Below are 14,342 nucleotides of genomic sequence, written 5' to 3'. Positions count from 1 at the left end.
CGTGGATCGTTCAGTCTCAGTGAACAGCCCCTACCGATGCGAAGTGTTCGAGAGCAGTCCGAGACTGACAGACACACTGTAGTGTAAGTCTCTCGCTGCAGACACTTAGTAGTGTTGTCTGCATCCCTCAACTCTTTCTTCAGAAGTTTCAACTGTCTGCAAGAATGGTACAGCCAAGGAGTATGACCGCTGCACAGATCTCAATGGCACTGCTTACAATCGTCGCACTAAGTGCGGCGTTAAAGTTGCGTAAGTACCATTTGTATAAAGCCGTTTTTAGTGACAGAAGACTACCGAAGATCTTCTTTAGGTTCTCTTCCTCCACGTTTCTGCAGATCTTAAGACCTCTGATTCACCAGTAAGAGTAAGTTCTGGTCTCTCGCAAACACGACTAAGTGATTTTTTTTTTTTTTGAAAATAGAAAGTTCAAATTTGATAATACGCTTATCAGCAGCAATCAACTGACCCGACAATCGACCAGATTGGGTTTGGAATGTATGCGGAAGTGAGATTTTACTTGTACAAACATTGCCCACTTTTAGATCCTTCATTTTCACTTAAAATGATTCGCCCGGGCAAATTAGATTCCAAACACTTTGGGAGGAGGGCCTTTACAAAAGACGGAAGTTATCAACCATTTATAGGCCAAAAAATAAGATCTGGTTCAGTAACTCACACGACTTCCTCTTAATCCTCGACTTCTGGTTCTGTACAGAACCTGGGGTGCAGGTAATCACTTGCAGACCCTTGAGGAAGTACTCACCATTCCTTCTTTACTGCACTTTTGCGCTATTTGAGTTTGATAGTCTCTCTAGTCCCCAATTGAGCATCCAGATGTCGACGTCTAGGGTTTTTCAGGATGAGGTGCCAGATAATGAGGTTATCAGCAGAATGGCGAGGGTGGAAAAGCTGGCGTAGAATTTTCTAGAGTGTTAACTAGACTAGAAGCAGAAAGGGCGTTACAGAGGGTAAAATTGGAGACTCTAAATGGGAGCCTTTCGGAATTCGGCGGCCCCTCCTATCCAAATAGTGTCCCTTAATTGATATGTTCTAGAAGAAAATTCCTTCACCAAGCAGCAGAGAAACATGAGTTACAGGAAGTGTACAAAGAGGAAAGTAATTCGTGAAAGCCCTTTCGTATTTGGCGCCATCACGGAAGTAGGTAATAAGCTTTTGGAAAAGAATGAGCAGGAAGTGGCACCTTCCTGAATAGGCTTCTTTGGAGTTCTTTCCGTTTTCCTTGGAAATCAGTTCCTGCAATTCTCTTCATTTTGTTTAAAACATTTCTCCAGGAAAATTCTAGGCGATTGGCTTTTATCCCCCAAAAGTGTCATTTAATAATATGTACGGTCTTATTTCCTTCATAATACTAACAGGAAATCAATAAGTAGTTAAGAAAACAAATCGGCCTAGCGGAAGTTGCATTTTACTTCCTCTTACTGAATGGCATTGCGATATGACAGGAAATATCCGTTTCCTGGAAATATGCCCTAAATCAGAGTGGTTTTCCGGAAATTGGTCTGTGGGTTTTTTTTTTACATTTAGTCCATGCACTGCCAATCCAAGCCCTGTGTGCAATTATCAGATTGGTAAAGTCAGTTTGACGAAAGTGACTTACAAACGGAAGTAGCTCGTTCTATTACACCAGTTCTCATGTCACTTTGCGAGAATGAATTCTGTAGAAGAAAGAAAATAAATTAGCCATCACCTGGTGTCCAACGAATTCCCACCTTTATTTTGGCATTAAATCACATTTATTTATTTATTTATTTTTCAATTAACTCCTCCCCACATTTATTCAATAACTTTTTATTTAAAATTTATTTTCATTACAAACAGTAAGTAAAATTATGCCCTTGCATTTAGGCTGATCTTTCATTACACTACTAAATAAGTAGTCGTGAATAAAGACGACATCGAAACTTAGCAAGTATTACGCCATTTAAGGCCAAGTATGTAATCTTGCCTTGTGCTGCAGTACATCTCTTTTCTAACCGCTCGGCTAACGAGGCGCCTCTATTTGGAGCAGTTCCATGATACTATTTACGGTCCTAACTGTATTATCAAGTACAAATAAATGAGAAACTAAAACTTTAACCTCGCGTAGAAAATACGGTTCAAAAAGTTCGACGGTTGGTTAACCTCAAAAACTCCAATATGAATAATTTCAAAAAACAATTTAGCAGGTGCGAATTATACGTTCATGTAAATGATATACACAATCAAATTTATTAATCAAATACATAAATCATGTAGTATCAATATATTTATATTAGAATAAATACTGACTGACCGACTAAGTTCTCCTTGGACAAGATGTTCCATCGGAGCCTATTTTAGAGGCCTTTTAAGACTGTTAAATTTAATAATAAGAACTCCGTGTTTTACTTAATAACTACAAATTATAAAAAAATTGTATTCATCAAAAACTTATTAATTAACCTCCTTCATTAATCTATTATAACCTCCTTTATTAATCTATTATAAAATAACAATTACTCGTACAAAAGGGAAGGGATCAGCTGAGTGGTTAGCGAATACTGGATTCCAACGTGAAGATCACAGGTTCGAATCCAGCAGCTGGCCCCTAAGATTTTCTCTTCCTAGCGAGCTTCTTACAGCTCACTTTCCGTCCCGGGGATAGGCAGTGAAGTTTGTAATGAGAGAACACTGTCCAGAGGCCGGCAGTGCACTGAAGGAAGCTCCGGGCGCAATATACTTTCAGTTGTTGAGGCGCTTTAAATACACAAAATAAATAATTTTTTTAAAAAAACGGATAAATTAAAGAGCTCTAGATTATTGTTAACAGGATAACAGCGATGCATTTTCAGCTTTAAATATATTTTAGTAGTTAGTAGGAGAGTGTTGGGAAAGAGGAGAGAATGGGATAGAGAACAATGGATGGGAAAGCAAGCAATGATGGGGCTGTGTGAGGGAAGAAAATTCGCCCATTCCAGTGAGGAAATGGGACTCAAGCAACCGTAGAAGAAGATTAAAGCTCTAGTTCAGTGGGAAGAAGCGATCGAAAGGGTAGAAGAAAGTCAAAATAAGCCCTTGGCTATGGTTGCCTTCCTTTCAAAAGGGAATTCGCTACAAAAGTAATAAAAATAACTTTGAACATGAATACACGATCTTATAACATTTCTTCTATAAGAAAATTATCCTGTACTATTTTCTTGAAAGTATTAACGTAAATACCGAAATCAACAAAAAACCTACACTCAAAATAAGTAAAATAAGATAGAATTATTCATAGTGCCATTACAAAATTGGTACAGAAGCGTAAATATGGGCCATTACTTGTAATTCTTTAAATCCTACCTCTTTAATTGGTGACTATTTCCATCGATGGACCGTCTGATGTCTGCCAATAACTTCTCACTAGACACTTGACACAATAAAAGTAAATTGCTAACGGCTAAAAAAAAGCTAATTGATACTTTTGAAATAATTTGGAAAACACGAATTACTAGGTTTACGCACTGATTTGAATAAAATCATTTCTTTAATATTAAATATTTGAAATAAAAAAAAACAAACACCAATCTCTGTTATTTTCCTAATGAAATCTTTTGAATAGATTTATCTTTATCAATACTTGTAAGTTAACGTCAAGGGAATTCTCGACTTTATTATACATATTAATTATTAACATTAAAACAATAAAAGGGCACTGAACAGGGCAGTTGTTTGATCATCACAACGAATGTATTACTTCTAACAATGACTTTAATCACAACTAATTTCTCCCTTAAACAGTGTGTTTCTCGGAGAATGTGAACAAAATTTCCCTAAAACTAGGGAAATTCCTCAAATAAAATACTTGGACCACCGTGTGAGTAGTTTGCAGGGTTAATCGATGGGAGCCGTTTTCGAGACAATTTCAAACCAAATTAAAATTAGATTCAGTAATGTGGTGCTCCCCGGTTGAGGGAATTTTGATCTCTAGGTAGTGCCTAACCTGATTATAAAGTTTCAGCTTACTGCCATAATTTGTTTTTAAGATATTCAGATCACAGACACTCGCACACAAATAGAGGAAGTGAGAGATCATGTTTTAGAAACCACATTTCGGTCTCATAGGACCTCAAGACAGATTCTGTGCGAACTCGAAAGCGCTATAATATATTATCGAATATAAAATAAAAGAAAATATTTATTTAAGAATTTCTATATTTATTTTTATATAATTTCAAGCGATTGCAGTGTTGCCAGCATGGTTAGGAAAGCAGTGATGTCAACGCACTACTGACACACTGACCAAGTCAACTACAGTCGCGGGGGGTGCCGCCAGCTATTCTGCAATCTACCTGACAAGCCGGTCTGCCCAACCAACTAGAGTTGGTGTCTACCTGGGCTTCTTCTCCAGACACCTTCACCACTTTCTACCATGGCAACATTCTATAAATGCTAACTTCAACGAGATCTTATAGTCTCGTATTAAAAACAAAGATCACTTCACCATTATATTTCTAGCAAACAGCAAACTATTTTGGCGTCTTTTGAAGGAACAATTTGCTTCACTCGTATTTATCTCATGATCCCAGTGAATGTGAATCTACAACTTTTATTTCCGTTCCAACACAAAGTAAGCTTCCATCGCTTACGTACTTAATCGAATTGCGGAAACTCTTGAATAGAATATTCACAGGCTTTCTGCTGATATTTTTGTCGCATTGTGGTATTTCACGTAATTGTGAAGTTGGTAATAGTGTTTAATGGAAGTGATTTCTTTTGTTTGAATTCCGAGCGTTTCAAAGTGAGATATTGGCACCAATGTTACAGTGATCGTTAGAGAAAGTAACCCATTAGTCCAATCGATTAGTTACAAAGCTGACCGTGTAACAATAGCAGATACGCAAACTAATGACTGGTATTTGGCGATGCAATTAGCATCTCTTGGACGTGGCCTTGACCATTGTGTAGTGGAAGCGATATTGTTACCATATTAATCAAGCCATTCCAACCTTCCATTTGGAGTAGTGTCCAATTGTACTTCAAGCATTGGGTCGTCCTGAAGCTCTTCTCGCTGAACCTAATTATTGTCGCAGACTAAATTTCAGGCCATTATCTACCATAAAAATTTCGCTGCCCTCAGGAATCGACATTATTCCCAAATAACAACAACAAAATCTGCCGCTCACTCACACGACTTTACCCCTCCGCAATTTAAGAGTGATCATATGATATCCTTGGACAATATCGTTGAATATACATATACTTCTTACCGGATTCGGATTCTCATCCACAAACACAAACTGATTCTTCACTTTACTAGGGATTTCGACTTGCCCTCTCATTCTATCAAACATTGTATTTTCATTTGGGTACCGTCATGGAACCTAACTGTACGGCCAAAATTTTGCAACCTACCACTTTACAGATTGGATTTTTCAGATTTATTTGAGTTATTTCTTGAAAGACATACCTTCTCTTCTATAATTGTATTTTGTTTTTCTTTGCAACAACTGGATTTCGAGAAAATGGGCATAAACAGCATTTTCAGAAATTGTTCTTGTTCTTATTCTAGGTCCTTCTAAAAGATGCTATTTTGTACTTTCTTTATTGCATATTTCGTGAACTAATAAATCTCAGGTTATAAAAAGCAACCTATTTTGGCGTTGTGCCAGGAAACATCACTGACTAACCTAACTTGTATACGTCAAGACGCCAGACAGGTGTGACTAAAAGAACTTGCAATACGATTTTTTTTTTTTGCTAAAACTAAGAACTATGGATATAGTTGTATAATTTGGCTTTTTAAAATTTTGAAATATTCACACATAATAATTTTGACGAAAATCAAAGAACAGCTAGGCAATAATATAAACAATAAGTTTGTAGCACAAGGCTGTCGGTTAAAAATTTCAAAACCAAAAGTATCGTACAACACCATTATTGTAATTTACAACTTATTACTATTATTATTGAAATTACTCTTGTAATTTCATAATTTAACAATTACGGTTGCGTTAAGTGGACCACTATGTCGGTTGTTATCGGTCCGTTGGTTTTCTTTTTGAATTCAGCCGATTGTTTCGTAAGTTACGTCTTTTTCAAATATTCTAAATGTTTTGTAAAAATAAATATTTTAAAGCACCTTACAATAAGGTTTTATTACTATATTTTCCTATTTAACTGATTTTTAATTTTTTTCTCACTGGATGAGAAAAGTATTGACTGTGTGTGATTCTGCCTGTAAATCTGTGGAACTGCTTTTTCTCAAAAACGGAAGGTCGCGGAAACTTTATAGTTTAGTTTACCCGGTAAGCAATGAGCTTTTGAATACAGTCGGCCAACCGGAAATTCTCCTTTAATCAAGAGATTTTTTTCAAGTTTTTTTTAGGTTTTTCTGGAAAACGGCTCCTACGATTTCCGCTAATCTAATTGCTTAAATTTGATTGGCGGAAATGCCAAATTTTATGGAAATCAGTTACCATAATACTTTAAACTGTTTTGAGCTCCAAATTAGGTCTAACGATTATCTTAAAACTGTAATCTTTTATTCCAAATATCTTTTAATACATAATTAGTTTTATATAAGCCTCCTGGCATGGGACAAGCATGTGATAAAGTATTACTTTACACTCTTGTCAAATAAATTAGTTATTTCTTTGTAGCCGTTTTCCTGAAGTAGTTTCCAATCCAGAAGATGTGCGACCTTCGAGGCGCACTCCGTAAGCTGAATATCAAACAGTTGAGTCAAAGTAAACAGTCGCTCTAGTAATATTAATGAATTATCACCTGCCAGCAACTTCATGGACTCGTGTGTGCTCACTTGGGACCATGGACAAAGCTAATTTGTCACCTTTTTTTTCATGTGAAATTCATTCCTAATCGAGTTGTAAACTGCCGTTTACAAGGCTCCGAGTAGTTCCTAATCTATCAAGATCCTCACATTACTTTAGTTTTCTGGATCAATGAGAAAGAAGTATTAAAAAGAACGTTAACAAAATTAACAGAATCTTATCTTTACCTATCCACATCTAATTGACTTCCTGTTTTTTGCCATAAAGATGCACACGGTGCAGCTAGCCAATAAGTTAAATGTGAATGGAATAGGGGGTATTTCAAAAACATTTAACTGGTGGATATTTTAAGAGATTTGACAGCTGATTGCTCAAAAAAAAACTGAAATAGAACTGGTGTTCTTTTAGGTTATGAAAATGATGGCATTCGTTTAAATTTTAACTCTTAAAGATACCTCGAGTAAAAAAATGCATAATGACGCCTTCATCTCATAGAAAAATTTAATATTCTTTCGATTAGAGTAATTAAATTTACTATTGTTTTCATGCCGCAGGAGTTAATATCGATTTTAATAGGAAAAGTCGTAATATAGAATGGCTGCCTGCTTGAAAATATGTAGTTTGGAGTCGGATCTTGGTTTTATCGTCACAAATTACCACAATCACCTTGGTTCCGTCTACCTCGCCTCGAACAACATCCGCTACACTAGTTGAATTTGATATGATGATGAACAGTTTTGGAGCTGTGGCGCTGGAACGACATGTTAAATCCTTCACTGCTTCTACAGTACTAGTGCTGGCACTAGATTTACAAATAAAAGAGATCAGAGTGTCTAAAAAGAGATGTAATTTGTGGGGTGGTGGCGCCAAAAGATAGCGGTCCGTTTGTAAAGTGAAACTCGGTGACAGGCTGCAGTGTTGCCGTTTTAAAGCGCACCGTTTATCCTTACATAATAGTCGTACGCGAGCGTTGATCTTTAAATACCAAACTACGGGCACCTTCTTACTTCACATACACGGAGGAATCACTCATATGAACTGCTAACATCACTCTCTCTTGCTGCAGACTTCAAGGTTATGACTTACTATACTTTTTCAAAAATTATTTAAGTAAAATTTATAGATCTAAGATAAACGAAATGGGTCTTACATACCCACGAAGTTTGAAAAAATGCAGAAAAATAAAAATCTATTCAGCGAAGTGGTGATCCCAGTCATTGAATATTCTTAAAATTGATAATTTTAGTAACACATTTATCCCTTATTTATAAGTATAATACATGACCCTACATTATACTGTAATGATACTTTGGAAGGAATACTTGAGTCCCTTCTGCCTGAGACAACTTTCCGAGGGAAATATTTCAAGTTTGTTGTTTTCGAGAAAATCTTAAAATGTTGAAAAATCTATTCGGGAAGGGGGCGCTGGCAAATCGATTTTTTTTTAAATTTAAAATTTAGACTCAAGTTGAATTTTTATTAACATTACACAGATGGACACCAATGTATTATCGGGAAATGACACTATTTCTCTTGGGAAAACAGTAGACACACACACACACACAATGCAACCAGTTCAAAGAGAACCCTAAAATACGTTTCCAGAAAATTTCTCAAAACTAAAGAAACCCTTTCAGGAAAGTTTGTTTAATACTTGATCACGTAATCCACTGATGGCACCCAAGGGGAATCTCCAATACTTCCTGGGATCGTTCCTTTTTTGAGTTACGGAGGATCCATGAATTTGTAAAACCACTTTTTCGTACTGAGGAGAGGCCTCGTAACTGATATTTCTGGAAAAACTCAAACATTGAAGGTCCCCACGTGAAGTAAGAGAAAGAGGGCGTGACTGAGCAGCTGTGAAGATCGCAAAGCGTCAACGATATTTCTGTTAACTTTGCAGAATGAGTTGGTAGTCTTGGGAACAATCGCCACAGATTTCCTAAATAGCAGCGCAATAAATAATTACAGAGTTAGTTTTCTAATTTTTCCTGACCTCGGCTGACAAATATAACTGACAAATCTAGAACAATGCAATCCTTCAATTATTCCACCATTTTCACAGCCTTAATTTCTAGGTACCCCTTGTAATGATCAAAATTTCGTTGAGTATCTGTTATTAGAGTTGACCGTGATGTTCATTATCGAATCGTTCAATAATACGAACCAATTATCTCACTATAGTGTGAATCCCTCGGACACTGAAACAGCTGTAGCTCCAAAGGGAGCAGATTAGCACAGATAACCTCACGCACATATTTTTAAAACCACTTTTCCAATCTGAGGGAACCTCAAAGCAGATATTTCCGGCGAAAATTTAAAAAAAAAAGTACGATTCCTTTCTTCTTCGAGTAATAAGCGGAAGTGAGTAGTTAGTTTCAGGAAGTTTCAAGATAAATGTTGGGGCCAATTTTGGCCCTTCAGGTGACTTTTCATGTTAAAGGGCTCGCCCCCCCCAAGAAAAAAACTACCAGCCTTCCTAATTAACTATTATTTCTCTTTTAGCATCCTACATCATCCCCTGCAAGAAGGATGATCCCAAGCTGAACGAATGTGCCGTGCGTCATGGGCAGCTGGCTATTCCGAAGTTTATTAATGGTAAGAAGCATTTGTTTACAAGTAATTTTCATATTTAAATCTTATTAAAGATTATTTATTTATTCACTGGCAACCTTGTAAAGGGTACTTGATAAGGTTATGTTATTATTTTATGCGTCTTAGCGCGCGTGATTTTTTTATTTCTGCCCTGTTTCGGATTTTCATCCATTATCAGAAATTGATTTACCATTTTTGGATTGAGAATTTGTTTTTTTAAAGATCCGTGTGTGTCATTTACTTCACTGGCTGTCTCAGACATTTCTTTTATTTAAATAAGGTAATCAGAGAACAATCTACATCTCTGCCAAATTTAAATTGTTTTCCATTAGGTTTGGCAGAAAAATAATATTTGTGAATTAAATTGGATAATTATTAAAACAAAAATTAGTCCAAGCACAGGACACTGAGCCTTTATTAGGGGATCTATCTGTAATTAAAATCTTCCGCATCCTATAGTTTGACAATCTAACAAAAGAGAGCTTCACTGTGACCTCCTACCTTTCAAGAACCTTCCGAGGAGATTTATTAACCTTTTGTTAACGTCGACAACAACAATGTTTATATTATTCAGTATCTCTTTACTTTCTATGATTAATCATTCACTTGTATAATGTAAAAGACCTCATCCAAGGTCATTGATATAATTATTTCATTTCATCTACCAAGGCGATCCAAAATATCGAGCACCCCGACTTGATCCGTTGGACATCACTGAACTGAGAGTAAACCAAGGAACTCGACAGATTGGCCTGAGAATGATCTTGAAGAATGTGAAGATCTACGGTCTAAAGAACACGGTGTTTACCCATGCCAGGTAGGAAATTGGTTACATTGTTTGTCACTTAAGCCTTTATACAAGAACATACTTGTTCCACATGATGGACCTTGAAAAATAGACTTATCGTTAATTGATCTATTCAGTAGATGTCATTAAGTTAATTAGCAATAGATAATAGAATGCGTTGTAAATATTATCTATTCTAATATCAATTAGTGGAGTTACATTCATTATTAGGCATCATAACCGATATCAGGAATCATTAATAAATTATTTACTATACCTTGAAAACATTCTATTTTAAGATCTGTGATTTCCTGCAAGCTGAACATTTGGAAAACAGTTTTTCCTCCAGTTGACCAGGAAGTTCTTTTCACGAGACATGAGATTGTTTCCGCTCTGAGATCGATTTGCATATTACCATCGTTTAAAATTAGGTTACCAACTTGTAGTTTATATAGTATTCATCTGTTCAGTTCAACTCGGCTTATTTGTTTCTATAGAATGAGTTAATTACTCTGTGATTGTTCTTGATGTTGTTATATTTTGTCGAATAAATAAATTTATTAATAACTCAGAAAACGAATGTTTGCAACTTTATTTACACGTAAAAATTTGTTCGTTCACGGGTATTTGTGTAAGACTGTTTCCCCACGCTGTCAGCTATTTACATTGACAATAATTTGGCCGCGTGATTAATAAATAACTGAGACGGCCTTGAGGTGTACCAGCTGGACCAACAAGTGTCAGTAACTTCCGGGCCAGTGTCAAAGTCGCTGTGACATGGAAAACAAACACTGAACTCTAGAAGAAGCCAGTTCTTCTCAACCTTAAACATATTCCCTTAAAATTGTTCTTTGCTTTTTCCAACTGACGTATTGATGGTGCAGCGATTATTATCAATTCTGCATTAACATTTTTAATTTTTATTTTTCCATTATTAACACCAAGAACATGTTTTATTCTCAATTGGAAGTAGTATTAAAGCAGTAAGTATTTAGATGGTTTTTAGCTTGTAAGTTGACTCTATTATCGGTAGTTATTGAATATTTTGTGTTGTGTGTCACCAGGACTGGATTGCGGGACAAACACATCGAGTGGGACTTCAAGATTCCCAAGATAGAGATCATCAGCGACTACGAGGTGAACGGCCAGGTGTTGATTCTTCCGATTACCGGCAAGGGCAAAGCCAACGTCACTCTCAGTCAGTTTGCATTTCTTATCTATTGATGCACACTTAAACGAAACCAGAATATTTTACTCTGGCTAGATTTGACCTTTTAAATACAGGGTCGAAGTTTATCTATCGGGAAGTCTAAGATTTAAACTTCGTTCTACAACAGATCTCAACCAAGACCTAATAAAACAAAAACAAATCCGCCTTTGGATTCGTTAGATCGAATCAAGTCCACGTTCGGAACTGATTCCATAAATTTGTCCAACGAACCCTTTATTAATCGTTGACTTTCGGATCTAAAAATTCTTTCAAAAATGCTGAAGAATTAATTAAAAAGTTATCTAAATTAAAATGACTTTACATACGGTTAATAAAAATAAAAATATAAATATAATAAAAATGTTCCAATGTTGCAGCCAAACTGGACATCACCTACAAGTATGACTGGGAATTAATAAAGAAGAATGGAAAGGAGTACATGAACTTCACGTCCAGTGAGCTGCTGTTTGAAAACGGAAGGACGTTCTTCGATCTGAAGAATCTGTTCAATGGCGATGAGTTTTTAGGTGAGCAGAAATGTAGATATTGGCCTGTTGGGGAGGGAAACCCTACTAAAGCCTACTAGGCTCGTGTAGCTATCCCAAAGGTACACATCAGCGACAGACCGAGTCTAGGACAGGCCTGAGCGAACACCACAGATTTCTCTTCTGGGATAATTATTTTTGAAGGGGAGTTCTGGTTGAGCGAAAGATTTATGTTTAAGTTTGATGTATACAAGTTCAAGGGAGGGAAAAAGAAGTGAAAACTAACTGCCAGAATCGATCCCAATGTTGCCCAAATAAATTATAACTGAAATAATTCCACCTTTGGTTAATTTTTAAAAGAATTTGATCTTCCTGTTTTAGGCAACAATATGAACAGATTTTTAAATGAAAACTGGAGGGAAGTGACCAAAGAACTGGGTCCTGCCGTTGGAGAAGCGTTCAGCAATGTCTTCCGGCTGCTGTTGACGCGCATTGCGGCCCAGGTGCCCTACAATGACATCTACCTTCAGGAGTAGCACAACACTTGGGAGTTGTGTAGTTTTTTTTTTTTTTTTACAACCAACGGACTTGTTCACTATTACTCTATTGTTGTCGTCATTGAATTTGATAACAGAGATTAACTGCAAAAGACTTAGAAGGACTTATAAGCATTAAGTTATAAATAGAAATAGTTAGGAAACAAAATTATAAATGGCGAAGCTTAGCCCATTAATAGAGCCCCGGTGGTGCCCTAAAAATCTTTTGTAAGTCCACTTCGGTAGATGGCTTCCTCTTTACTACGTTACTAGCATCAAACATTGTAAAATGTACTCATATTCAGCATAATGCTAAATTAATTGGCAATAACTATTCGTAGATTTGGTAATCATTGTGCGAGGTAACCAAAATAAACAGAACTATATATTTCTCAACACCCTCTTTACTGTCTTTAATGTCTTGAGTGTTGTCCGGTTAATTGACCACTATGTCGGCATAAGGGAAGAGAGACTGATATTCAGTTGAAACCCAAGTCTCTGTCGGCTATCTTCTTTGGCTTTTTTACCAAACATAGGAACTGTATTTGAACTATGAGCTGTCACATTTCCTGAACTACCCTTCAAGAACTTCTCGCAATATCCTCAGCGTACTGCCAAGGACTTGCTAGAAGATCTCTTGTATTAAATCTGTTCGTTAGGACAGTTAGACAGTACAAAGGTTGATGTCAAAAACTGCATGAAACAGCGTGAAAAACACCCAACTTTGACAATTTATTCCTCTTTTCCTATAAAAGTTAAAATTCCCAAATTTTCTTTATAATATAGGGCAAATCCTCGTTTATAACTATAACTTTTTTTTTTTTGCAACTATGCAGATTAGTTAGTTAGTGAGGAAAACTACGCCAAAAATGGTCAAAAAAAAAAAGGCAGTATCAAAACTTATTCTTTTATCGCTTCTTGTTGTTACCTTTTTATGTAGCGCCTAAACGCGTGAACCGATTTTCATGAATGAGGTGTCATTCGATTTGGAATTTTATGTAGATGGACCTTTTTGGGGGATCTCGGCGCTGAACATCGAATGGAAGAGGAGTTAGCCCCATATATGTAAGGCCCCCCCTCTAAAACTATTGTTACTAATAACATAACTCTGTAAATCTTTAGCCCGATTTTGTTCAAATTTGGCAGAATGAAGGGATTAGGGTTTCCCTACGTAACGTTGGAGCACTATCTTTCGTTTACACGTACTAAGGAGGCAATCGTATTCATATTATCGACGCGTGAGCCGATTTTCGTGAATGAAGTGTCATTTAATTTGAAATTTTATATATAGATTTGCCTTTAGTTGGCATAAACTGCATTAACGATTTAAAAAAAAAAACACAAGAAAGATGTCGATAATCATGAAACTGAGGAGAGAGTCGCTGAACTTGAATGGGGAAGAAAGAGCGTATAAATGCAGTCTGTTTCAAGTACAATAGAAAACACTACATTTTATAAGGATTTTGCCCAATATTACAAGAGTTCAGGATGAAGTGGTTAGATAGACAATTTATCAGCTATGATGAGGTAATGGAACATCTGAATGGCAATCACGGATGGGAAAATTTATATAAGTTCGCCGATCATGACTGGCAATATAGACATTTTGTGGTTACTGAATTTTATTACTAGTAACTAACAATATTCTTCTCGCCTAATTGTTTTTCTAGATGTGTACATATTTTATTTTATATTTTTCACTCATTATTAGAGAAAAACCAATTTAGATTTTATTCACATTTTTTTTTTTTTTAAAAATTGTTTATGTTTATGGTTCTTTATACGAGTTCTGTAGAAGTTATAAAGTGAACTAGGAAATTAATTTGTATTTTAATTGTATTTTTATACTTTATTTTGCACTAAAATTATTATTAGTAGAGTCAACTTGGCGGACGGACTTCAGTCCATGCCTGTTTAAATGACTATTATATTTATTAAATTGTAACATTTGTTGAAATAAAACACTATGATTATTATTAT

The 14,342-nt window shown here is 35.9% G+C and overlaps 1 protein-coding gene across 1 annotated transcript; it reads left to right on the top strand.

Annotated features, from left to right (window-relative positions):
- Positions 1-14,342, top strand: LOC141459845 (protein takeout-like). Its single transcript, XM_074139376.1, has 6 exons — positions 1-249; positions 9,255-9,347; positions 10,014-10,161; positions 11,196-11,329; positions 11,719-11,868; positions 12,208-14,342. The coding sequence occupies exons 1-6, from the start codon at positions 165-167 to the stop codon at positions 12,360-12,362; spliced, it is 765 nt and encodes a 254-aa protein (XP_073995477.1). The 5' UTR covers positions 1-164; the 3' UTR covers positions 12,363-14,342.

The sequence above is a fragment of the Rhodnius prolixus genome, unplaced genomic scaffold (assembly GCF_049639745.1).
Source record: "Rhodnius prolixus isolate KJV_2025 unplaced genomic scaffold, Rpr scaffold_23, whole genome shotgun sequence".
Classification (NCBI taxonomy): Eukaryota; Metazoa; Arthropoda; class Insecta; order Hemiptera; family Reduviidae; genus Rhodnius; species Rhodnius prolixus.
The sequence above is the reverse complement of the archived record's forward strand: the minus strand, read 5'-3'. Positions and strand labels throughout refer to the sequence as shown.

Excerpts from the sequence above, each read along its gene's own strand:
- LOC141459845 (XM_074139376.1), top strand. The coding sequence starts at position 165 with ATGGTACAGCCAAGGAGTATGACCGCTGCACAGATCTCAATGGCACTG. Across the intron at positions 250-9,254 it reads AAGTGCGGCGTTAAAGTTGC|CATCCTACATCATCCCCTGC; the intron begins GTAAGTACCATT and ends TTTCTCTTTTAG. Across the intron at positions 11,869-12,207 it reads CAATGGCGATGAGTTTTTAG|GCAACAATATGAACAGATTT; the intron begins GTGAGCAGAAAT and ends TTCCTGTTTTAG.